Source organism: Bubalus bubalis, chromosome 24 (genome assembly GCF_019923935.1).
Source record: "Bubalus bubalis isolate 160015118507 breed Murrah chromosome 24, NDDB_SH_1, whole genome shotgun sequence".
Taxonomy (NCBI): Eukaryota; Metazoa; Chordata; class Mammalia; order Artiodactyla; family Bovidae; genus Bubalus; species Bubalus bubalis.
In genome coordinates this window covers 21183908-21210600 of record NC_059180.1, presented here as the reverse complement: position 1 = coordinate 21210600, position 26693 = coordinate 21183908, and the positions used below count along the sequence as shown (strand labels likewise).

The following is a 26693-nucleotide window of genomic DNA, read 5'->3' as shown; positions in this document are numbered from 1 at the left end:
TGTGACCCCATGGACAGTAGCTTGCCAGACTCCCCTGTCCATGGAAACTTCCAGGTAAGAATACTGGAGTGGGTTGCCATTTCCTTCACCTGGGGATCTTCCCAACACAGGGATCAAACCCACATCTCTTGCATCTCCTGCATTGGCAAATGGGTTCTTTACCACTGGCACCATCTGGGAAGCACCCCCTGCCATGATTCATAAAATACTGAGTCTGGTCTCCACCTTCAAGAAGAGAACAGTGGAGTAGGGAAGGAAGACAGATAATAAAAGAAAAATTTCAAAAGTGAGACAGGTACTTGGAAGGCGAGTTCCAGGACAAGGAGAGAGTATGACAGAGATCCTGAGACCCAGTCTAGACAGTCAGGGAAGGCTTCTGGAGGAAGTGATACTTGGACTGAGCCCTGAAGGAGGAGCAGGAGTTTCTAGGTGCAAGGTGAGGCTGGAGACAGCATTCCAAAGAGAAGACAGCCTGACGAAGGCCCAGCAGTAAGAAGGAGCATGGCAGCTGAGAGGGTGAGCAGAGAGAATGAGGACCCTGGAGACGAGAGGCGAGGCTGCCTGGGCTGCAGCCTTGGATCTACCTGCCATGTGGAAGAGGCCGTGGAGTAGAGATGGGGCAGGCAGAGCCCAGAGTGGAGACCGTGCTGGCTCAGACTAGGAAGTGGGCCTCAGAAAAGGCAAGAAATCCGGGTTTTCGTAAAGTGGAGCCAGCTTCCTGCATAGACCCTGGCCTTCCCTTGGCTGGCGGGGCCTGGGACCAGTGGGTGATGGGTCTGCACTCAGCCTTGGGCAGCCAGCTCAGGCTGCTCTCCGCCCCATCTTCCCCTCAGGCCTAAAACTGATCCTGGACATGGGCCAGGAAGACTACGTCCCCTTCCTCACGTCTACGGCTGGCGCCCGGCTGATGCTTCACGAGCAGAGGTCATACCCCTTCATCAAGGAAGAGGGCATCTACGCCATGGCGGGGATGGAGACATCCATCGGGGTGCTTGTGGTATGCCTGCAGGCTGTCTGCCCAGCGCCCACCTCCAGGGGCCTGAGAGGAGCAGCTCCGGGCCTCCCCAAGCCCTGGACCTCCCCACCATTCACTCCTGCCTCACCTTCTGCCTGGAACCCCAGCGGGCCCCACGCTTGGGGGAAGATGAGTGCCCCCCAACCCTGGCACCTGCTGGGGCGTCAGCCCTCAAGCCCCTCTGAGCATCCCCTAGGCCCACTTGCTGGATGGGAGGGAGGAACAGAGGGGGGTTCCTAGGGGTGACCAGGGGTCCCCACAAACAACCTCTCACACAGGACAAGCTGCAGCGCAAGGGTGAGCCCTACAGCCAGTGCACCAAGAACGGCTCTGACGTCCCCATCCAAAACCTCTACAGCAGCTACAACACGACCTACTCCATCCAGGTGGGATGACGGTGGCTTGAGGCCTGAGGTGTCTGGGAAAGCTGGTCCCAGCAAGGCTGGCTCTGCTGGATCTTTGGGACCACAAGGTTCCCTGGAGGCTAGGGAACCAGTCTGGTCCTGGTTCTTACCAGGGCCCGGGTCTGGCCACTTCTTGTCCTTGCTTGGCAGGTGTGGCCTTGGGGTTTTGCTCTGGGGTTTCCCAAAAAGAACTCTTGTGTGTATTAAGGATTTACATGGATTAAACAATCATTTGATCCTTTCAGTACCCATATGAGGCAATAATATTCTAACAATAATTATTAATTATTGTTAGTATATATTAATATGCTATTAACAGCATTTATTGTATATGCATTTATTATACTATATCATTATTATTATAATATACTAATAATAGCAGGCTTATCATGCTAGGCAGGCACTGTTCCATGTGCATTACATATATAAATTTTTTTACATATATATATATTCTACATATATTATATATATATATAAAATAATTTAATCCTCATAACAATACCAAGATGTAGACGCTATTATTAAGAATGAGGAAATTGGGGCTTATAGACCCTAGTCCAAATGCCTCATCAGTGTTCCTAAGTCCCTCTTTGTATCTGGCCTTAATCCCCTTTGCTGCAGCTGGGGCTTCCTTACCTCTTATCCTGATCTCCAAGGTCAGCCACGAGGCTTGGCCTCAGACCTGGCCCCAGAGGACAGGACAGACTGACTCTTTGCAAAGATGACCAAAGTGACCGCTCACAGTGACACTTTCTCTCCCAGTCCAGTCTGCCTTGGTGGATGAGGACACAGGATGGCTGGGGGGCAGCCCAGTGTCTAGCTCCGTGTCTGAGAGCCCTGAGCAGGGTGTGGTTTTCCCTTTCGTCTTAGACACGGGAATCCACTGTCCCCCCCTGCCCACTCTGTCCAGCTGACCCCATGCACCGCTCACTCCGACCCTTCTGTCTGGCGGAGGGCTTCTGCCTGCGATGGAGAACTTGAGGAGTCTTTAAGCCTCTGGAGGGACAGATGGACAGACAAGGCAGCCGGGGGTGGGGGCGGTGGGAGCACAGAGAAGGAGGCCACAAAGGCATCAGTCCCCAGCCCTGGAAACCCCATTCCAGAGAAACCCCAGGTCTCGTTTTGTGCAGTGCCATCACCAGTCTGGACAGAGACCTTGGCAAAGCCCCAGGCCCTGGTCAGGCACTCTGCCTGCCAGCCCTGGCCCCGCCCTAGCCCACCCTGGAGAGGGCCCCCACCTTCCAGGTGAGACAGTGAGGTCTGAGTGAATGTTGGACACTTGGCCCAGAGCTCCCTGCTGACCCACTGCCCCCGATCTTGCCCCAGACCCCCTCCTCCCAGCCATGCCATTTCATCTGCCACCCACCCCCGCCCACTCCCCGCTTCCTCCCGCGAGGAGCCTACAGGTTCACAGAGGAGAACGGAGCACCAGATGCAATGGACTGGGAAGTTGCAGGCAGGAGAGCAGGGGAGAGGATGCGAGCTCCTTGGCAAGGGTGGGAGCAGGAAGCCCTCCAGAGGAGGACTTGGGAAACCTGGCAGGAGAGCCGTGATGAGCTACTGCTTCCATTCTCCAAGTGCCTAACGGCATGCTGACCTCCCCGCCTTAGACACAGGAGCAACAGGAATAAACTGAGGCTCGGAGGGGAGGTCTGGCCCCAGAACACGTAGCTCGTTTCTGAATGGACTGAAACCAGGTTGGACCTGAAAACCCAGAAATTATAGATTCATCTCATCCAGCCTACAGGGGCCTGGTCCACTCCCCCGCTTCCCTCACCCCCCCAACCAGGGGACATTCCATAGAAGGTCACTTCCTCTCCTTTGCACTGAGCACTTGGATCGCCTTTCTCACCTTCCCTGAGTGTTTCCCTCCAGGACGAAGGAGCACAGAGCGAGCTTGCCTGCTTTCTCTTCTGCGTCCTTCCATGTAAATGGCTTGGAAGGCTGCTGGCAGCCTTGTAACAAGAGCTTTCTTAAGAGTTAGCTGTTTTTTGTTGTTGGGGGGAAACAGTGGACACATTTGGGATCTTAGTTCCCTGACCAGGGATCAAACCCACGCCCCCTGCTGTGGAATCATGGAGTCCTAACCATTGAGAGAAGTCCCTGAGAGATAGCTTTAGGGTTGGAACAACCCCGTGTCATCTGTGGGGCCAGCCTCAGAGAGCTGGGTTCTGGCTTGAGTCCTTCTGTGGGGACAGAGACAGGGAAGGACAGCCACCTCCCACCTCGGGGGGTAGGGGGGAGGAAGCTTAGCCACCTCGCCACCCTTTTCCATGGGAGGGGCGCCTCCTCGGCTCCCCCAGCCCCTGGCCTGGGCATCCAACGCCCTGGGCCCCGTCCCCCTGGGCGGAGGTGGGGACATCACCTTCAAGTCTGCCTTCTCTCTGCCCCTTCCCACCCCCCAGGCCTGTATTCGCTCCTGCTTCCAGGAGCACATGATTCGGGAATGTGGTTGTGGCCACTACCTGTACCCGCTGCCCCACAAGAGGAAATACTGCAACAACCAGGAGTTCCCGGACTGGGGTGAGTGGGGAGCCCCCCGGGGACCGGCGCCCCCAGCCCGCTGGGCCTCTGCCCACAAAGGCTGTGCCCGCAAGCGGCAGGTGGGGGGCTCCATGAGTCCTCACCATCCATGGCCCCTCTCGCCCTGGTTCTCCCCATTCCCAGCTCCCCGATGCTTTCAAGTGTACACGTGAAACGTGTAAGTTCGGGAGAGAGTTTGTCTTTGAAACCTGAAGTCACCAGAAGGGGAGCCCCTGTTGGACTCACACTGAGCCAGGGTCATCCAAACACCGATGGATGTTGTCAGTGGCAGAGGGAGTCCAGCACCTGTTAAAACTAACATGTGTGGACAGGAGGGAAGAACTTAATCCCTTCCAATACTCATCCCTCCCCACGTGACCTGCTGGCCCTAGTCTGCCCCCCACCAGGCTCAGGCGTGACAGGTGGAGGGAAAGCTGCTCTGATCCTCCTGAGCTGGGGCTGGGGTGCTGGGGAAGGGGTCCCTCTGGCCAAGCTGGGGCCAAACGGCTGGAGAGGGGGCACCCAGGGTGGGTGATTTTCCGTGACAAGGGGAGTTTGGATCGAGACAACGCTCCCCACTCAACCTAACCACAGGCCTTAGGTGGCTCAGGGCCAGGAGATCAGAGGGTGGCCAGAGGCTCAAAGCAGAAAACCTGGCTCAAAATCTCTCCCCCCCACCTCCTCCCACCCAGCCCATTGCTACTCGGCCTTGCGCATCAGCATGGCGCAGAGGGAGACCTGCATCTACGCCTGTAAGGAGTCCTGCAAGTGAGTCCACCGAGACAGGATGGGCGGGGCGGGTGTGGAGGCAGGGTGGGCGGGGACAGTGACCATGTGCTGCCATCTCTCTTCCAGTGACACTCAGTACAAGATGACCATCTCTATGGCCGTCTGGCCTTCCGAGGCCTCCGAGGTGAGTCAGGGGAGCGGCCAAGCTCTTGGCCGCCCAGCTTCGGATGGGAGGCAGGTGTGGCCAGAGGTCTGCAGGCTGTTGGGAACCTCTCGTCCACTCCCGCCCCGCCTCCTTCCACCCGTGTCCCCCAAGGACTGTGCGGGGGACATGGCAGTGAATGGGACAGACCGTCCTTTGCCCTTTCGGAGCTTACTTTCCAGCTGCAGAGACAGACGATATACAGAAATAAGATCATTTCCAGGGGCTGTGTAGGGAGTAAACCAGATGCTGGAAGGGTAACTGGGGGAAAGCACTTTAGACAGGGTGGTCAGGGAAGACCGCCCCCTTCCCACCTCTCTAAAAAGGTATATTTGAGTTGAAACTGGAGGATGGGGCTGAGCCAGCCTGGGAGGGAACAGCAAGTGTGAGGGCCTGCGGTGAGAACTGAAGCAGGGAGGCCGGGCCTGTGGGGAAGAGTCTGGAGACCCAGTGCCTTTCCCCTCTCTCCCTGTGCGCACACACAGTCCCCAGGGCTGTGGTCTGCCTCCCACGGGTAGCAGGGCCCATGGCTGGGAGGGGATGCTGCGGGCACCGTTGTTCTCAGCTGCCTTTTTGGGTTCCAGGACTGGATATTCCACGTCTTGTCTCAGGAGCGGGACCAAAGCAGCAATATCACCTTGAGCAGGTAAGCTCAGAGTCTGGACCGGCCAGGGAGGGCAGGAAAGAGGAGAAACCAGAGCCTCGGGGGAGGGGCTTGGACACAGGGCAGCTGCTCAGACACCTTCTCACACTGGTCAGATCCAGAAGCAAGCCTAGAGGAGGAAGTACTGGGAGTGAGAGAGAGGCCAGCCAGGGGGGCTCAGAACCTACCATTTCCTAAAGGACAACCTGTTCATTCATCCATCCATCCCTCCGGTCCTTTCATCCTTGAATCCGTCCACCCATCCATCTATCATCCATCCTTCCAATCTTCTCCCCATCCATCTATCCACTCACATCCATCCATCCATTCACCCTCCATCAACCATCCTTCCCTTCTTCCACTCATCCATCCACCCACCCAACCTCCATCCATTCATGCATCTTTCCATCCATTCAACACAACCAGGCATTGAGCACAAGAAAGACAGGAGCTTTCATTCTATCAGGAGCTTCGAGTCTAGAGGACAGAGATACATGAACAGGGTTTTGGTGGTGGTAGTCTGCACAGTACCCTTTCTCAGGAGCCCAGCAGAGAAGGAGGCCCCTTCTTTCTGAGAGATAAGGAAGATCTGTGTAGGGAGGTAACCCTTGAGCTAATCCCCTAAGGAGGAGGAGTAACTGTTTAGACAAATAGGAAGAGGCGCTGATGTCCCAGCAGAAGGCTGGAGGTATGAGAGAGCATCACCTTTCTGAGGACCATCAGGTGTAAGGGGGAAGCCCTCTTGACCACATTTCCCTGCCCCGGGTCCCCTGACAGTGGGCCAAGGCCTAGGACTCTATGTCAAGTCTACTGTACTGGGAGTGGGTGAGAGGAGCCCAGAGCCAATCTTTAGGACTGTCTTGGCCCTCAGGTCCTTTGGAGAACTGGTTCAGAAAGAGATGCATGGAATGGGTGAGGGGCAGAGGTGCCTTTTGTGGCCCCAAGGCCTAGAGGGGCCCTTCCTGGTTCTTGTTTGGACTCTCCACTCCTGGGAGTGGGCACATGGGAAGCTTGAGCCAGAGGAGGGTACCTTTGCTGTGTGTGTGTGTGTGTGTGTATTGGGGAGAGGGCACCAGTTCCCTTTGCTGCCTCCTGCAGGAAGGGGATTGTCAAGCTCAATATCTACTTCCAAGAATTCAACTATCGCACCATTGAAGAGTCAGCAGCCAATAACGTGAGTCTGGGGGCTCCTGACACCTCAGCCCTGCCTGCTGCCCCTCCACCCTGCAGCCTGAGGGTGGGGAGGATCCAGAGCCCAGCAGAGGAATTAGGAAGGTCCCTTGTTGTTTGCATCACCAACTCAATGGACATGGGTTTGGGTGGACTCCAGGAGTTGGTGATGGACTGGGAGGCCTGGTGTGCTGTGGTTCATGGGGTCGCGAACAGTCGGACACAACTGAGTGACTGAACTGAACTGAACTTGTTGTTTATGAGTTTCCCTGGTGGCTCAGATGGTAAAGTGTCTGCCTGCAATGCGGGAGACCTGGGTTTGATCCCTGGGTCTGGAAGATCCCCTGGAGAAGGAACTGGCAACCCACTCCAATGTTCTTGCCTAGAAAATCCCATGGACAGAGGAGCCTGGCAGGCTACGGTCAATGGGGTCGTAAAGAGTCGGACAAGACTGAGAGATTAACACTTGCTTACTTGTTGTTTAGTTGCTCAGTCGTGTTCAACTTTTTTGCAACCCAGTGGACTGGGGCGCAATACTGGCAGGCGGATTCTTTACTGCTGAGCCACCAGGGAAGCAGGAAGGTCCCATAGGCACTCCCAGATTACTTCCCTGGGCTGAGATGATCACCTCTTCTCCCTTTCCGGCCACAAACTCACCTCACAGGAAGCCGTGAGGTTGGGCTTGAGGCAGAGATCTGTGGCCCAACCCCCCAACTGTGGTCAGGCCCTCACCCCCCTGCTCCCTGCAGATCGTCTGGCTGCTCTCAAACCTGGGCGGACAGTTCGGCTTCTGGATGGGGGGCTCGGTGCTCTGCCTCATCGAGTTCGGGGAGATCATCATCGACTTCGTGTGGATCACCATCATCAAGCTGGTGGCCCTTGCCAAGAGCGTGCGGCAGAAGCGGGCCCAGGCTCGCTATGACGGCCCACCGCCCACTGTGGCCGAGCTGGTGGAGGCCCACACCAACTTTGGCTTCCAGCCAGACTTGGCCACACCCGGCCCTGACGTGGGGGCCTACCCCCATGAGCAGAACCTGCCCATCCCGGGCACCCCACCCCCCAACTACGACTCCCTGCGCCTGCAGCCGCTGGACGTCATTGAGTCTGACAGCGAGGGGGATGCCATCTAGAGCCTGCCCTGCCCCTCTCAGTGGGCCAAGAATTCGGACCTGAGCAGCTGAGACATCGCCCAAGGCCAGAGTCCAGGTCCCTCTACAGAGAGGCTGGCAGCTCTTGGCCAGCCCCAGGCTGAGGGCTCCGAGGAGTCATGGTGCTGGTATGGATACGGGAACTGTGTTCCTGCCCACACCCCCAACCTGACTTGACCCTTGGCCTGGGGTCTGAGACCCAAAGCACTGTTCCCTGGAACCAGGCCACTTCCCTCCCAGTGCCAGTCACCATCTGCCCCAGAGTTGAAGGCAGGTGGGCACGCTGTGCCCTCTAACCCCAAAAGGAGCCTTCTTTTCCTTCCTGCCTCAGCTGACCTGGTGAATGGGTTGAGTGAGGGCAGAGCTGCTGGAGAGCAGGCATCAGGGTCCTGCCAGGTGGCACATGTTTTGTTCTGGAAAATAAAAGTGGAAAACGTAGAGTCTAGTTTTCTTCTTTGTCCGGCTGAGCATCCAGAGCGCCCTGATACATCTCTGGTGGGTAGAAGGGCATCAGTGCTGAATTGAGAGCAGAGACATGGCCAAGGAGAGGCCCAAGCTGGTGATTAAGTTTCTTTCAAGTTGTCCCTGAAAGACAACTTGACCCTGAAAGACAACTTGACCCTGAAAGCCACAACAGTGGCTTTATGTCTTTTTCAATGTTGTCCAACTTATTTCTTTGGGTTTCCAGAACCAAGAGAGCAGGTAAGGTGGGATAAATTCTTAAAACTGGCTTAAGCACAAGCATCTCTGGCAGCTCAAATGATGTCTGTTCTCTCTGCCTTCCCAGGCAGGCTCGCCTTACATTATAGCAGCAAAGGGCCATTTGCAACTGCAAACTCACATCTCCAGCTTGGCAAACCCAGCTAGGAGAGAGCCTCTCTTTCCCAATTGTCTCAGCAAGCTCCCAGACTGACTCTCATTGGTCACTGAGTGGGTCACGTGCCTACCTCTGAACCAATCAGTGTGCCCTATTGGTATGCTGCTGGAATTGATCAGACCCTGCCCATACCTAAGGCCCCTTGGCCCCTCCGCAGAATCACATGGTCTGAGGGTGATGGGGACATGGTTCCTAGGGGCTCCAGAGAAAATACAGGCCACCAAGTAAAACTGGAACTTTTTTTTTTTAATATTTATTTACTTTTGGCCGCCTGGGTCTTTGTTGTGCACACGGGCTTGCTCTAGTTTTGGCAAGGAGGGGCTACTCCTCATTATGGTGCACGGGCTTCTCATCGTGGTGGCTTCTCTTGTTGTGGACCATGGACTTTAGGGCGAGCAGGCTTCAGTAGTCTCCAGAGCACAGGCAGTGTAGTTGTGCACTAGCTTAGTTACCCTGTGGTGGGTGGGATCTTCCCGGACCGGGAATCGAACTGGTGTCCCCGCACTACAAGCATATTCTTAAACAATGAACCACCAGGGAAGACCAAAACTGGAACTTTAGATAGGCAAATTAATTTTTTAGTAGGCATCCATGTAATATTGAGGGCATACTGTACTAATATAATCAAGAAAACAAACCAATCTTTTTTTTTTAATTTTATTTTAAACTTTACAATATTGTATTGGTTTTGCCAAATATTGAAATGAATCCGCCACAGGTATACATGTGTTCCCCATCCTGAACCCTCCTCCCTCCCCATACCATCCCTCTGGGTCGTCCCAATGCACCACCCCCAAGCATCCAGTATCGTGCATTGAACCTAAACCAGTCAATCTTAAAGGAAGTCAACCCTGAATACTTATTGGAAGGACTGATGCTGAAGCTGAAGTTCCAATATCTTGGCCACCTGATGCAAACAGACGACTCATTGGAAAAGACTCTGATTCTGGGAAAGATTGCAGGCAAAGGAGAAGAGGGTGGCAGAGGATGAGATGGTTGGATAGCATCACCAACTCACTGGACATGCGCTTGAGCAAACTCTGGGAGATAGTGAGGGACAGGAAGGCTTGGCATGCTGCAATCCAGGGTGTTGCAAAGAGTCAGACATGTCTTAGCAGCCGAATAACAACAACATTATACTAATAAATCATTGTTTTTCTGAAATTCAAATTTAACTGAGCTTCCTGTGTTTTTCATTGCTAAAGATCGCAACCTATAGCCTGGTGGGCTACAGCCCATTGGATCGAAAGAGTCAGACATGACTTCAGTTCAGTTCAGTTCAGTCGCTCAGTCGTGTCCAACTCTTTGCAACCCCGTGAATCGCACCATGCCAGGCCTCCCTGTCCATCACCAACTCCCAGAGTTCACTCAGACTCATGTCTGTCGAGTCAGTGATGCCATCCAGCCATCTCATCCTCTGTCGACCCCTTCTCCTCCTGCCACCAATCCCTCCCAGTATCAGAGTCTTTTTTCTAATAAGTCAACTCTTTGCATGAGGTGGCCAAAGTATTGGAGTTTCAGCTTTAACATCATTCCTTCCAAAGAAATCCTAGGGCTGATCTCCTTCAGAATGGACTGGTTGGATCTCCTTGCAGTCCAAGGGACTCTCAAGAGTCTTCTCCAACACCACAGTTCAAAAGCATCAATTCTTCGGCGCTCAGCCTTCTTCACAGTCCAACTCTCACATCCATACATGATCACAGGAAAAACCATAGCCTTGACTAGACCAACCTTTGTTGGCAAAGTAATGTCTCTGCTTTTGAATATGCTGTCTAGATTGGTCATAACTTTCCTTCCAAGGAATAAGCGTCTTTTAATTTCATGGCTGCAGTCACCATCTGCAGTGATTTTGGAGCCCAGAAAAATAAAGTCTGACACTGTTTCCACTGTTTCCCCATCTATTTGCCATGAAGTGATGGGACCGGATGCCATGATCTTCGTTTTCTGAATGTTGAGCTTTGAGCCAACTTTTTCACTCTCTACTTTCACTTTCATCAAGAGGATTTTGAGTTCCTCTTGACTTTCTGCCATAAGGGTGGTGTCATCTGCATATCTGAAGTTATTGATACTTCTCCTGGCAATCTTGATTCCAGCTTGTGTTTCTTCCAGTCCAGCATTTCTCATGATGTACTTAGCAACTAAACAACAACATGGCCATACTATCGGCCTCCCAAAGAGGAAGCAGGAGCCATTGTTAACAAAGCATGGGATCTGGCAGCTGCAGACAGCTGACCACTGCAGGGCCCTGCCGTCACCTGCCAGCCCTGGTGGTGAATGAGTGCAGGCTTCAGAGCCTGGGACCAGGGCGTCCCAGCCCTGCTGGTCTAGAACAGCTGAGTCCTTGGCCTGAAAGGCAAACAAGCTGTGCTCCCTTTCAATGCCCATTCAATGGCGCCTGTGGAGGAAGGCGGCACCACTCCAGTCAAAGGCAGCATTGCTAGGGACTGAGTGGGGCGGGTCTGGGGGAAACCAGGTTTCCCAGCTCAGAGGCAGACCAAGTCTGCGGGCTGGAGTCAACAATTCTTGGTAATTATCACACTTACTAGCACGACTAGGGCTGTTATGATTAGCAGTGGTAGTTGTCACCACACTCACTATTATTTGTTGTTGTCTTTAAACAATGACTGGATTGTATCAAACACTTAGCGCACGCCAGGCACCAGGCCAAGTGTACACTGTAAGTCTTATTTCATTGAATTCTCATAACCACTGAGAAATATGATCATCCCATTTTACAAGTAAATAAATTGAGGCTTGGAGAGGTAAGGTGCTAGACTAGATTGCTATTACCGTAGGCGACAAGGGCAAGACTCCAGCCTCATCCTCTTGCTGCTATAAGAATACCAATGATCATTAGAATAGCAGTTCCTCAGAGGAGCCCAGGACTTTCATATTTATTATCTCATCTGAGGCTATGGGGCAAAGCAATGATTATTATCTAACTCTTTTTACCAGTCTTTTGGTCACAGGTTAATTTGAATTTGAGTTAAAAAGGGAATTCATTGGTTCTTTAATTAAAGTCCAGGGATTTCAGGCAAGGGTGTATCCAGGGGTTCAGCTCAATCTAGTGATTTCTCCAGCTGCTGGCTTTATTATCTTCTGTGTTGACATCTGTCTTACACACTTTCTCTCCATGAGCTTTTCTTTCCCTTTTAGTCCCAGAATCCATTCCCTCAGCTCAGCAACACAATAGGAAGAAAACTTCCTAGCAAAAATTTTGAGATTGAGGCTCATTTGGATCAGCCTGGGCCACATGCTAATCCTGAACCAATCACTGTGACTGAGGATGGGAGATGCTGCCCAGGTCGCCCAGAGGGGCCTATGGCAGATAGCCCCTTACAGACTCTGGTGAAAGGTTTTGCTCAGAGACATGTGGGAGCAGGAGTGGGAGGAGCTTCCAGCCCCCAGAGCTGCTTATAGATGGGAGAAAAGGACCAGGTTGATGTGCGCATTACTTGCTAGTCTCTCCTGGGGAGTACGGAGGGCTGGAGAAAGATGGATGATGGTCCCACCTCTGAGAGCAGGCTCTGAGTCAGGCAGATGATCGTTACTCTCCCCTCCGGATCTAGAGGGGAGAAGGGGTATTCTATTCTACCCTGGGGTCCTATCACAGCCTGAAAAATTAGTAGTTCCAAAATTGCCCAGGAATGGCGCTCTGTCATTCCCACCACTATCCCCAGTGGAAAGGTAAATTACAGGTGCTAGAGGGCTATGAAAGTAGCATCTACTGTACACCTACTGTGTGCTGTTAGTGTGCTAGTCACTCAGTTGTGTCTCTTTGGGACCCCATGGACTGCAGCCCGCCCGGCTCCTCTGTCCATGAAATTCTCTAGGGAAGAATTCTGGAGTGGGTTGCCATTCCCTTCTCCAGAGGATCTTCCCCACCTAGGCATCCAACCCTGGTCTCCCACATTGCAGGCAGATTCTTTACTTCTGAGCCACCAGGGAAGCTCTTCATTTCATCTCAAGCATTCTTCAAATAACCCTAGGAGTTAGGTACCATTATGACCCTTGTTTTCCAGATTTGGAAACAAGGCTCAGAGAGATAAATGACTTTCCTAAGGTCACACAATTGGACGGTAGCAAAGCTGGAATCAAGCCTGAGCCGGTCTTAGTGGCACTCACCGACACTGGCAGAGGTCACTGCAAAGAGGTTTCCACTTCAAAGCAGCACTGTCTACCTTCCAGGTCTCCAGCTCCCACTTCGAGAGAGGAGCCAGGCTTGATCCCCACCATGGATGTCTGTGATCCAGCACGTGAGAAACCAAAATATTTTTCTCGGTGGAAGTTTGCAGCTAATGCTCTTTTAGGGCCAGCCAAACTGTTTCCAAAGGTATGGGGAACATAAGGTGTGGGAATTCCCTGGGAGACAGACCCAGAGGGAGACACAGCCCTGGCAGCCCAGTGGGGTTGTTTCAAAGGCTGAGATCACAGCAGTGCCACTCCCAAGGGGCTGGCACGGGCAGGCTGACCTGGGTGGGATTAGGTGGAGCCAACACCTCTGGGCTACCAGCCCTGCACATGGCCGCTGAGTGACTCTGGGCAAGCCTCTTAGATGTCTCCAAGCCTCAGTTCCTTTGTGCGTGAAATATTCCTGGGCTCCATGTTCCGGGAATGTGAGGCAATGGGTAGGAGACAATGAAAGCCCACCCAGGCTCAGAACATGGTGCAGCTCAATTCAAAAGGAGCCTGCAAGGGACTCGGCTGCCTGCCCTTCTCCCAATTTTCAGGCGGCAAGAAATCCTGCATGGTCTAAGCCAGGGTTTCTCTACCAGAGGTGGTTTTGCCTCCTGGACCATGTCTGGAGGTTGTTGGTTGTCATGTTGGTTGTCACAACTCGGGCATCCAGTGGGTGGAGGCCAGTGATGCTACTCAACATCCCACAGTACACAGGACGCCCCACGGCAGAGCTGTCCAGCCTGGCGGACGTCAGTCCTGCTCCTGTGCTCCCACCTTGCTTGCAGCTGGGGAGATGCCTGGCGACCCAACATGGCCATGAGGCCTGGGAGGAAGTCACGGGTGGGGCTCTGGGAAGGCCTTTGCCTCCCCACTGGAAGGGATGAACTGCTGCTCGGCCACCTCCTCTCTGCCTCCTTCCTCTCTGGATGCAGATGCTGTACCTAGTTGCAGGAGGATGAGGCACCACACCCACAGCAGAACGTCAAGATCACAGAGAGGCTGGTCCTGACTCGGTCCAGCCACTAAATAGTGCCCATAGCCATCACCATTTGACTCTCTGTTACTAGCAAAAATCAATTCTTATTTAAGTCACTCAAATTACATTATTCTGTTACTTATAGCCAACTAAAATCTTAACAGATACAGAAGCTATTGACAAAAAAAAAAAAAGAAAGAAAACCTGATAGAGGGCTTCCTGTGGCTCAGTGGTAAAGAACACGCCTTCTAGTGCAGAAGATTCGAGTTCAATCTGAGCCAGGAAGATCCCACATGTCACATGGCAACTAAGCCCTCAAGCCACAACTACGGAGCCTGTGCTTGAAAACCGGGCAACCACCACTACTGAACCTACGTGCAGCAACTACTAAAGCCCCGCGCTCTAGAGCCTGTGCTCTGCAGCAAGACAAGCTGCATGAGAAGCCTGAGCACCACAACAAAGAGTAACCCCTGCTTGCTGCAACTGGAGAAAAGCCCGCCTGCAGCAACGGGGCTTTTCAGTCAAAAATTAATTAAAAAAAAAAGAAAAAAACCTGACAGAATCTATATCACCTGGCGGGTTTTTTAAAAAAGGGAAAATCAAAGTCCTTACCATGGCTTGCAGGACCTGCTATGATCTGTACCTCTTTCCTCCCTGACCTTATCTCCAGCTTCCCACTTCCACTGCTGACCATGGACATGCCCAGGGCCTGGTCCGCCTTTGCCCTCAGCCTGAGCACTCCTCCAGAGCTCGTCACCACGCACAGCCCTCATCCTTTAGGTCCTGGGGTTGCCCGTCCAGCTTTTCCCAGGCCACTGCCACCTGATGCCCTCTGGGCCCCCCAGCACTAACATCTTGGATGATCTTAGTCAGAAAGGAAAGTAAAAGGCTCCCCTGTCCATAGTATTCTCCAGGTAAGAATACAGGAGTGGATTGCCATGCCGCTTTCCAGAGAATCTTCCCAACCCAGGGATCAAACCTGGGTCTCCCACATTGCAGGCAGATTCTTTACCACTGAGCCACCAAGGAAGCCAGACCTTAGTCAGTTTATCTGCTAATTCTCTCTCCCTCCCTGCTTCAGCCTCCTTCCCAGCCGAATCCCCAGTGTGGACAGCACAGCATGTGGGAAGCACCCAAATATTCACTGAGTAAAAATGGAAAGAAAATGGCCTTCTTTCATTTCACAGAATTTATTAATTGCACTTTCAAGATGGAATCATTTTTAAAAATTATCTGAGAATTCCTAATAAATAATTTACCTCTAATTTACAGGCTTTTTTTTGATTATACAAATGAACCAAGTCCTTTTGAAACAAGTTCTGGCCAATGCCAGGTGGATTTTTAGAGCAAGACCATTCCGGAGAGTTCTGTGGCCCCAACACTCGTCAGCAGGAGCATGGGGGTCAGTAGTCCACACTCCGCATGGTGGCCACCGTGGTGGCGAGGCGACGGGGCAGGCCTTTGCTGACCTGTCTGTAGTCCTCGGGCTTGGCCTTCAAGAGCATCACAATGTTCTGGAGGGTGCGGGATGGCTGCAGGCCCAGGGCATCCATCACATTGATCAGGTAGTCTGTGGGGTGGGAGCAGATGGAAACAGACAGACAGACTCAGCACCAAGCAGATGAGCCCCAAGGGCCTCCCCGTAGTAAGAAACAAGACGTCCCCCCAACCCCCCCGATGCTGGCTGCCAGATCTGCTCTCAGTCCATGGGCCTTCACTCTGAGGGTGTTTTACAGGACGTGTCAAATATGACTGTGAGCTCGGCCCAGGCCCAGGTCTAGGGATTCTAAATAAATGAAGGAGTTGCCAACGTCGCCACCACACACTCATCTCTGCAGCCCGATCCGCTGACCTCAGCTGAAGCTCTACACTGAGAACTCCTGGGTTCCCAGCCCTGCTCCCCAGTGGCCCCCACTGACCACATGGAAAACCCAAGGGGTCAGGAGACACAGGGTTTATCTAAGCAGTTCCCAAAGACCCCCCAGCAGAGCCTCTACAGGGGGGATGCAGATGGTGCTGGGGGCAATCCCTGGTGTAATGTGGTTCCCACAACTTCCAGATATAACCCCTTGGGGTACAAGTGAGGACAGATTCCTGAGCCCACCCCCAGCCCCAGTTGATGAAAGTCTCCAAGAAAGGGGTGTGAGGGGCCTGTTCTTCTGAAAAGCAGCATCCCCCATCCTAACTGGCAGGCGAGCTCAGGCAGCACAGGCAGAGTGGAAGAGAAAACGGGGTTTCCAAGGTCGGGGTGACCTCAGTAACTCCTTTGACCTCTCGTGTCTCTGTTTCAACTCCTGGAGGCAGTCAGTACCCTCAGGCAGCATCGGTCAGGGGTGAAGAGGGACAAGGACCATGAACACGCCCCATATGATGCAGGTGGTCAATAACTGGGCATTCTTTCCCTTCATCCTTCCTGGGCAGCGTGGTCAGCCCTCTCCGGCTCCTCCCTCTCTTCCTGCTCCCAGGGGCTGGGAGACACATCACCCAGCAAGTTCCTCCCTACTTTCTGATCACTGCCCATGTCCATCTCTCCTCCCCGACTAGGCTGGAGCTCCAGCGTGGCTCTATCTTCCCTGTGTCTTCTTTCCGAGACCCAGCTCAGGGCAGTCTGTAGACGGTGCCTGCTCTGTCCTGGATGCCTGACCCCACGTCCCCCTCAGACAAGCCACTTCCCAGGAAGGGCACCACCAACTGGTCAGACACCTGCCTCCGGCCCATGTGCACCCATAAAACTGTGCACTCCCCTCGACTGCAGGCCAGGACCTGCAAAGTGGCAGCCCACAATCTACCACAACATCTTCTGTCCAGACAGCAAGAGTGCTTTTGTTTCAATGTTTAACTTTGTGTCTCTAAGGTGTCAATGTGCTGCCACAGACCTCACCACTCCCTCCTGTGTTACCACCGGGCAGCTTCCTGGGCCCTAAGCCCACACTCACTCCCTCATGGTGGAAGCTCAGTGAGCACAGGAACTGTCCAGACCGCTCTGGTTCTATCCCATCTCCTAGCACGATGGCTGCTTGCAACAGACACTCAGTCACCACTGAGCGAGTGAGGAGGTGGATCTGGATGGGAGCTGAACAGTGAGGGAAGACAACATATGGACAAGTGAACTCTAGGGGCTGCCCCCAAATCTCACTCGCTAGTTCTGCTGGTTCTCCCCTCAGTGCTCCTGCCTGTACTAACAGGGACCACTGATGAACAAGGGAACCTCTTCATCTCTTCTCTGAACACGTGCCCCGTGAGATGACGAGAGCTGGCCACTGCTCTCTAACTGCTGAGAGCTGATCACGAATGAGCATAGAGAGGGGGGTCACGCAGCTGGGTTCGAGACCTGGCTCCGTCGCTCACTGCCCCGTGACCTGGAGGAAAGCATCTCACTTCTATTTCTGCTTTGGCAAAACCAGAGGCTGGCTTGGCCCTGTGCTCAGTCAGGTCAAAGCCCTGGCTGGGTCCCCAGGCTGCTACTCTTCAAGTCTCCTACCACTCGATCCCTTGACCGCTCCAAGAGCTGCCTCCAGCGAAAGAGCCGGCAAGTCACTGGAATGATACCAAGAGGGTGGGGAGATGCTCTGACTGCCTGCCTGCTGCACCCCAACCTCAGAGCACCTCCCACCGGGTGGCATCACCTCCAGGGACATGCGCCAGCAGGAGGAGATGGGCACACGCCCCTTGACCTGGGAATCAGGCAGGTACTCAGGTGGAGACGGCAGGGCGACCCTGGTGGGGTGGCCTTGTGACGCAAGTGTTCTGTGCCCCCGTTTCCTTATCAGAGCGCTGAAGGCAGGAGCGCCGACCTCACAGGAGAGTTTTGAAGATTGCATAAGACAATGGGCATGAGAGCTTGGCTCAGGACCTGCATGCCTGCCTGTAGTGAGCACTTAATCAACGTCGGTTTGGATGATGATTATACGGATGAACAGAAGGCAAGGCAGGGCAGGGCAGCATCACACCAGTCTGCCTCACCTATCCCAGCCTGTCTTGCCAAGGCACCCCTGAACGGCTCTCAGCCCTGGCAGCTGTGAGAATCCCCGGGGACATCTGGCAAACTACTGGTGCCCAGGCTTCCACCCAGACTTGTCACATCAGAGCCTCTGGGGGCGGGGACTGGAGAATCCACATTTTTAACAAAGCTTCCCAGACCAACCCCAAGCTGAAGCTGAGAGGAGCCCTGGGACAACCTTCCTGGAAAGCCGGCCCTCCCCCGCCCACCACGGGGACCCACCGATGTCGGTGGCCAGCTGCTTGGTGGAGTGCGGGGTGAGCTCAGGGATCTGCAGGATGGCATCACAGTAGGTCTGCATCGTGGCTCTGGCGATGGAGCCCAGCCAGTTGTCGGCCATGTTGTCCAGCTCGGGCAGCTCGTCCCCTGGAGAGGGAAAGACGGTCGTCACCAAAGAAACAGAGCCTGGTCAGGAAAAACTGCCCACTGACAGCTTGCACAGGTTTCCTTGGTGGCTCAGACGGTAAAGAATCTGCAGGCAATGCAGGAGATCCAGGTTTGATCCCAGGGTCGGGAAGATCCCCTGGAGAAGGAAATGGTAACCCACTCTAGTATTCCTGCCTGGAGAATCCCATGGACAGAGTAGCCTGATGGGTGGCAGTCCATGGGGTTGCAAAGAGTCAGACACAACTGAGTGACTAAAACATTCACTTTCACCAGCTCGTAAAGGGCTGTTCTGGGTGACCAGGGCCATGATAGGTGCCGCATGTATATACAAAGCTACGGTCTTGGTGGGCAACACAGGAAACAGAAGACAATTACATCTTAGGTCAACTGGTATTGACTTAGTATAATGAGGATTCAGAAGAGAAAGCAGTCAGGTGAGGTGGGACAACCTTAGCGGTCTCAAAGTCTGGGGGCCAATACAGCCACACAGGCCAGGAGGACTTCTGCGCCTATCAGATGACCCACCCAGAGCCGGACTAGCAGACCAGGAGCTGACCCCCCTGTCTGTAACCCAGGTCAGAGGGAGTCGGGGAGCCTCCTAGGGCCCAGCACTCACACCTGGGCAGCACGTGCCTCCTCTGCCCAGAATCATGACTCCACAGCAGCTCCAGCTGCTTCCAAAGATCTCCCAATTCCCTGTGGCCAAAACAGGTGCCTCCAGCAGGAAAGAGGACCACAACACGGGGAGCCTGCAACCTTCTTGCAGGGGTCTGCTCTAGCCCACTGGGCGGGTGACCCTTGGACACATCACTTCACAGTTCCGGAAGTTCAATTTCCTCACGGGAACGATTTTTAAATCTCCTCCTACTTATCATGTATCTAAGCCTGTAGCCCATCAGGCTCCTCTGTCCGTGGAATTCTCCAGGCCAGAATATGGGAATGGATAGCCATTCCCTTCTTCAGGGGATCTTCCCAACCCAGGGATTGAACCCAGGTCTCCTACATTTACCATCTGAGCCACCAGGGAAGCCCGTATCTAAGCCAAAAAGTTCCTATTGGCTGTTTAACCATCTGCTTCATAAAACTTTCACTGTTAAAATGCTGGAAAAGAATATGAAGAAGAATTTATATATATGTATAACTGAATTAGTTTGCTGTACATGAGAAACTAACACAACACTGTAAATCAACTGTACTTCAATAAAATCTTTAGAAAAGAAAAAATATGGGGACAGGAATGAGCTATTCCAAATCCTGAAAGATGACACTGTGAAAGTGCTGCACTCAATATGCCAGCAAATTTGGAAAACTCAGCAGTGGCCACAGGACTGGAAAAGGTCAGTTTTCATTCCAATCCCAAAGAAAGGCAATGCCAAAGAATGCTCAAACTACTGCACAATTGCACTCATCTCACATGCTAGCAAAGTAATGCTCAAAATTCTCCAAGCCAGGCTTCAGCAATATGTGAACCGTGAACTTCCTGATGTTCAAGCTGGTTTTAGAAAAGGCAGAAGAATCAGAGATCAAATTGCCAACATCCGCTGGATCATGGAAAAAGCAAGAGAGTTCCAGAAAAACATTTATTTCTGCTTTATTGACTATGCCAAAGCCTTTGACTGTGTGGATCACAATAAACTGTGGAAAATTCTGAAAGACATGGGAATACCAGACCACCTGATCTGCCTCTTGAGAAATTTGTAGGCAGGTCAGGAAGCAACAGTTAGAACTGGACAGGGAACAACAGACTGGTTCCAAATAGGAAAAGGAGTACGTCAAGGCTGTATATTGTCACCCTGTTTATTTAACTTCTATGCAGAGTACATCATGAGAAATGCTGGGCTGGAAGAAGCACAGGCTGGAATCAAGATTGCCAGGAGAAATATCAATAACCTCAGGTATGCAGATGACATCACCCTTATGGCAGAAAGTGAAGAGGAACTCAAAAGCCTCTTGATGAAAGTGAAAGTGGAGAGTGAAAAAGTGGGCTTAAAGCTCAACATTTAGAAAACGAAGATCATGGCATCCGGTCCCATCACTTCATGGGAAATAGATGGGGAAACAGTGGAAACAGTGTCAGACTTTATTTTGGGGGCTCCAAAATCACTGCAGATGGTGACTGCAGCCATGAAATTAAAAGACGCTTACTCCTTGGAAGGAAAGTTATGACCAACCTAGACAGCAATATTCAAAAGCAGAGACATTACTTTGCCAACAAAGGTCTGTCTAGTCAAGGCTATGGTTTTTCCTGTGGTCATGTATGGATGTGAGAGTTGGACTGTGAAGGCTGAGCGCCGAAGAATTGATGCTTTTGAACTGTGGTGTTGGAGAAGACTCTTGAGAGTCCCTTGGACTGCAAAGAGATCCAACCAGTCCATTCTGAAGGAGATCAGCCCTGGGATTTCTTTGGATGGAATGATGCTAAAGCTGAAACTCCAGTACTTTGGCCACCTCATGCGAAGAGTTGACTCATTGGAAAAGACTCTGATGCTGGGAGGGATTGGGGGCAGGAGGAGAAGGGGATGACAGAGGATGAGATGACTGGATGGCATCACTGACTCGATGGACGTGAGTCTGGGTGAACTCCGGGAGTTGGTGATGGACAGGGAGGCCTGGCGTGCTGCGGTTCATGGGGTCGCAAAGAGTCGGACACGACTGAGCGACTGATCTGATCTGGAATGCTAGTTCACTGGGTAATTCTTTCCAATTTTTTGTATGCTTGAAAATTTTCATAGTAACATATTGAATGAAAGATTAAAAACAAAAAATTACCCAGGTCGGCTTCTTTTTTTTTGTTATGGTTTCAACCAGTATTACAATGCTATTTTATGGCTGGAAGGTTTTTTTTCCTTCTTAACAATGTTCAACCCAGAGCTTAGCACATGGTAAACAATTAATAAACATTTAAGTGAGTGAATGGAAACAACCACATACTCACTAAATCTCTATATATGTATCGGCAGTGAAACAATAAGCTATTATGCTCCTCCTGATATAAGGCAACAGACAATAAATACAGCACTACATTCTCTTGCCAAAGAATGTGAACCTGAATTTAATCCTTACCAGTAAAAGATACAAAATGAAGTATTTCTAAATGAAGTATTTCTAAATGAAATAACATGATGCCTGGGATTTGATTTAAATACTCTAGCAAAAAATGTGAGCAGAATATATGAAACAAGAAGAAGCCATTCTTAAACCCAGGTGATAAGTGTCTGGGTTTCACTGTACTAGTCTCATGACTTGGGTGTGTGTATGGAAAGTTGCATGAAAAATAGTTAAAAAAAATTTTTTTTTAAGGTTTTCCTTTTTTTGTTTTATATTGGGAGCAGTTTAAAACAAAACACTTATTTACTTTTGGTGGTGCTTTGTCTCTGTTGCCGCACAAGCCTTCTCCATTTGCAGGTAGCAGGGTCTACTCTCAAGTTGCGACGCTAGGGCTTCTCACTGCGGTGGCTTCTCTTGTTGAGCAGTACAGGCTCTAGGGCACACGGGCTTCAGCAGTTGTGGCACACGGGCTCAACTGCCCTGAGGCATGTGGGATCTTCCTGGACCGGGCGTCAAACCAGCATCCTTTGCATTGCAAGGCAGATTCTTAACGACTAGACCACCAGGGAAGCCCCTAAAATTTTTCTTTAAACTTAAAAAGCATATTAGTGGACTGCTCCGGTGGTCCAGTGGTTAATACTCTGCCTGCCCATATAGGGGACACAGTCCAACCCCTGATCTGGGAAGACTCCACATGCCACAGGGCAACTGAGCCTGTGCGCGCTCTAGAGCCTGTGCTCTGCAAGAAACCCCCGCAATGAGAAGCTGGAGCACCGCAGGTAGAGAGTAGCCCCTGCTCACTGCAACTAGAGAAAGCCCGCATGCAGCAACAAAGACGCTGTGCAGCCAGAAATAAATAAACAAATAATTTTAATTAAAAAATAAAAGGGGAAGGCAACAAGAGATCTTCCTCTTAAAAAAAAAAAGTATATTAGCCATTAGATGAAAATAAAAATCACTTAGGATCAAGATGGTGACACACGAAGACCCTGAACTCACTTCTTCCCCTCGGAGAGGCAGAGATACAGCCTCACCAAAACCCCCACACAGCAGGGAGGGCTCTCACGGGCAGAGCCCCTCCCTGAGGAGCGAAGGGTCTGTCTGTGCCCCACATCCGGCGCACCAACCCTGGGACCGGCACCAGTCAGATGCGGTCCCCAAAACATCTGGCTCTGAAACCAGTGGGACCCGGGGGTGCTGTGGGGATCTGAGATACTCCTGTTGAGGAGCTCAAACACAGAGACTCATCCTGGGAACCAGAGCAAAGGCAGCAGTTTGAGAGGTGACCGGATTACACACGAAGGAAATTCAGTTGCTAGTCTTAAAGCTTCAGCTAGAGGCACAGGGAATATCCTGGGGGAGGAGAGGTGCTGGAAAACACCTTTCTGCACTCTCCCCCTCCCTCGGGGCACAGGGGGCATGCAGAGACATGGCCTCCTGAAAGCTGAGGGTGTGGGCCCCTCCTCCCCCACCACGCTCTCCTTCTGCACCACTAAAAGCAGGTGTGTCCTGCCCACCCCCCGTGCTCCTTCCCAACCCTGGTTCCCCACAGGGAACGCCTAGGTTGCCTGACTCTGATGACCAGAGGGGCTTATGCTCCTGGGCCCTGCAGGACCATAGCAATCAGAAAGTCATTTTAATTTTTTTTTTTTTTACTGTTTCAGTATAATTTTACTAGCAGTTATTACATCAAAATTCACATTTATAGGATCCAAAGGACGGTCTTAGTATATGTAATTAGAGTTTAACGGTAAGACAGAACATATTCTCATTATAGCACAGCCCTTAAAGAGTCAAGGATAACACGGAGAATTAAGTACATTTCTTGATAGACATAGAAATGAAGTCTGTATGCATAGTGTCACTTAAAAACAAAGTTCCATGGAAGTATATAATAAGTCTATGGATGTGAATTTCAGTGGCAAGTATCACTGACTTCCAAACAACGGACACCAAAGGGATGTCCAATCAAACACAAGCACGGTGGCTTTCATTCAGTGTAGAGCAGTGATAACTCTATAAAGAGACCCTGAATTCTTAAGCCTTGTAATATGCTTTTATGCTGTGACACCAATACAAAACACATCAACTCTAAGGCGTAGACTCTGACGCATTATGACAAAAAACCTTTTTTCTGTCAGAAAACACTGAGTTTTTTCCTCAGAAAATGCTGAACATTTTTCTATCAGAAAATGCTGTGGTATTCTGGGCAGGATACCACACCCAGGACACCACACAGGAGACTGTAACACAACCGGTCTGCATGTGAAAAAGGCCCATTTAATTGTCCTGAAGCTTCAACCTGCGGGACTGGCCTCAGGTTTGCCACCCGGGCTACAGAGGTGCCCTCTGGGAAGGCAGGCAGGGAGACATCACTCGTGCCCCCTCCCTTGGCTTTACCCCTGCTCACTGGTGCCTCCCAGCAAGGAGCTTCCACACCCCTCTAAGTCCCCATTCTTGCAGCTGTCGCCCACGAGACACCTCCAGACCAGATCTTCCAGTCTGGAGGGCAGCAGGGTCCATGACTGCAGCCCCTGCGTACTTTAAAAGCTGTTACCTGCGGATCTGGCTTCCCATCAGCCTGAATCTGGGCGTTCAATGTAATCACCCCCTTAGGAACAGACAGGTCTTGGCACATCCTGGGACCCATCAAGAAACAAACCAGGCTTCCTGGACAACCACAGAGGTATAAGAGACAACCGAGAGCTAGGGTGAAGCTGAGTGATAAGGTTCATTTCCTACACAAAGCCATTCCTTCAAGCCTGGGAGAGCGGGCTCTTTCGCTTGTTACACGGAGGCCAACACAGAGAGTCAAGCAAAATGAGGGAACAGAGGAAAAGTTTCCAAATGAAAGAAAGAGACTGAACCTGAGAAAAATGCCTTAATGAAACAGTCTACCAGGACATGGAAACAACCTAGATGTCCACCATCAGATGAATGGATAAGAAAGCTGTGGTACATATACACAATGGAGTATTACTCAGCCATTAAAAAGAATACATTTGAATCAGTTCTAATGAGGTGGATGAAACTGGAGCCTATTATACAGAGTGAAGTAAGCCAGAAAGAAAAACACCAATACAGTATACTAATGCATATACATGGGATTTAGAAAGATGGTAACAATAACCCTGTATACGAGACAGCAAAAGAGACAATGATGTATAGAACAGTCTTTTGGACTCTGTGGGAGAGGGAGAGGGTGGGATGATTTGGGAGAATGGCATTGAAACATGTATAATATCATATATGAAACGAGTAGCCAGTCCAGGTTCGATGCACGATACTGGATGCTTGGCGCTGGTGCACTGGGACGACCCAGAGGGATGGTATGGGGAGGGAGGAGGGAGGAGGGTTCAGGATGGGGAGCACATGTATACCTGTGGCGGATTCATTTTGATATATGGCAAAACCAATACAATATTTTAAAGTTAAATAAAATAAAATTAAAAAAAAAATAAAGACATTGAAAAAAAAAAAAAGAGTTCAAACTCACGGTCATAAAGATGGTCACCCAGCTTGGGCAAAGAATGGATGAACAGTGAGGACACCAACAAAAAGAGAGAAAATACAAGGAAGTACCAAACAGAAATAATAGAGCTCAAGAATATGAACTGAAAAATATTAGTTAGTGGGATTCAACAGCAGACTGGATGAACCGGAAGAACGAATCACTGACCTGGAAGACAGAGCAGTGGAACTCATGCAAACAGATCAGCAAAAAGAAAAAAGAATTTTAAAAAGTGAGGATAACTTAAGAGACTTATTGGACAACATCGAGTAGAATAACGTTTGCATTATAGGGGTCCCAGAAGGAGAAGAGAGAAACAAGCAGAAAATTTATTTCAAGAACTAATGGCTGAAAACTTCCCTAACCTGAGGAAGGAAACAGAAACCAAGATCCAGGACACAGAGTTCCAAATAAGATGAACCCAAAGAGAACCACACCAACAGACTTTATAAGTGAAATGTCAAAAGTTAGAGAGAATCTTAAATGCAATGGGGGGAAGAAAACACAAAACCTTGCTATATGCAAGGAAACCCCATAACATTATCAGCTAATTTTTTTTATCAGCTGATATTTCAACAGAAACTCTTCAAGTCAGAGGGACTGGCATGATATATTCAAAGTGCTGAAAGGAAAAAACTTCCAACCAAGAACAGTCTATCACTCAGGTTATCATTCAGAACTGAAAGAGAGAGAGTTTCCAAGACAAGTAACAGTTAAAGGAGTTTATCACTACTAAACCAGCCTTGTAAGAAATATTGAAGGGTCTTCTTTAAGCTGAAAAGAAAAGGCACTAACTAATAACAAGAAAACATGAAAATAAAAATCTCTCTGGTAAAAGGTGAATATATAGTTAAGGCAGAATATGCTAGTATGAAAGTTAAGAGGCAAAATTAACTAAAAAAATTAGTCAAGGGATACTCAAAAAGATATATGACATAAAAAATTTAATGTGATGGGGGAGGTAAAAATGTAGAGTTTTTAAAAATGCACTCAAGTGTAAGTTTCTATCAATTTAAAATATACTGAAGTATGTGTGTGTGTATATATATATTATATGTGAGCCTCATGGCAACCATAAAGCAAAAACCTACAGTAGATACACAAAAGATAATTAGAAAGGAATCGAAACATAATACTAAAGAAATTCATCAAACCACAATGGAAGAGAGTTTGGTTCATATTCTGCCAGATCTATATTCAATACTTTTACATGCAAACATACATGTAGAAATAGACAAGGTGGGGGTATTTTCAAAACAGAAATAATACTGCATGAATTATTTTGTATCTGCTTTTTTGTCTTAACAATAACAGATCTTTTCTGTCTTAACAATATATAAAATCCGTATTTTTGAAGACCTTATCTCTAGGTACAGATAGTTCTACCTCCCATAAAGAAAATCAAAAAGAATTTTTCAACATTATGGATACATCACAATATACTTATCTACTCCCTGAGTAATAGACATTTGGGTTTTGTAATTTTGTGCAATGAACTGCCTCATATGCACCTCTGTGGGCACTTATACATGGATTCCTCTAGGATGGACATGCAGAAGAAGAGCTGGTGGATCAAAAAGGATGGGTGTCCTTTAGCTGTTGATGGAAATCACCCTCCAGACAACCTTTACCAATTTATACTCCTAGGGTCTAATCTTGGGTTTTCTTCTTGTACAAGTCATGAGATATATCATACATGTGGTAGAACATATATAAAAAAAATTACATGTCTTACAGAACAACCATAAACCAATGCCAGTGCAACCACTTCTATGCTCAAGACAAAGGCCACTGCCAGGACCTGAAATCTCCCACATGCCTCTCCAGTCGCACGTAGCAGGATCCCAGGTACCATGCTCTGCATCCCCCAGCAAGCCTTTG

The 26693-nt window shown here is 50.4% G+C and overlaps 2 protein-coding genes across 3 annotated transcripts in view; one reads left to right on the top strand and one right to left on the bottom strand.

Annotated features, from left to right (window-relative positions):
* SCNN1B (sodium channel epithelial 1 subunit beta) overlaps positions 1-8269 on the top strand; it is a 35292-nt gene extending 27023 nt beyond the window's left edge. Inside the window, exons 6-13 of the mRNA XM_006071176.3 lie at positions 834-997; positions 1294-1401; positions 3825-3942; positions 4635-4710; positions 4798-4855; positions 5458-5519; positions 6615-6690; positions 7436-8269. Coding sequence (XP_006071238.2) covers positions 834-997; positions 1294-1401; positions 3825-3942; positions 4635-4710; positions 4798-4855; positions 5458-5519; positions 6615-6690; positions 7436-7816 — 1043 coding nt within the window. The 3' untranslated portion in view covers positions 7817-8269. The remainder of the gene's footprint in view (positions 1-833; positions 998-1293; positions 1402-3824; positions 3943-4634; positions 4711-4797; positions 4856-5457; positions 5520-6614; positions 6691-7435) is intronic.
* A 6768-nt stretch (positions 8270-15037) lies between these two features.
* The window catches only part of COG7 (component of oligomeric golgi complex 7), an 87049-nt gene continuing 75393 nt past the window's right edge, over positions 15038-26693 (bottom strand). Inside the window, exons 16-17 of one of the 2 annotated variants that reach the window (XM_025275600.3) lie at positions 18089-18232; positions 15038-15436 (exon numbers count right to left, since the gene is read on the bottom strand). In XM_025275600.3, the coding sequence (XP_025131385.3) occupies positions 15270-15436; positions 18089-18232 (311 nt within the window). In that variant the 3' untranslated portion in view covers positions 15038-15269. The remainder of the gene's footprint in view (positions 15437-18088; positions 18233-26693) is intronic. The other variant, XM_044935592.2, reaches the window with a different exon arrangement.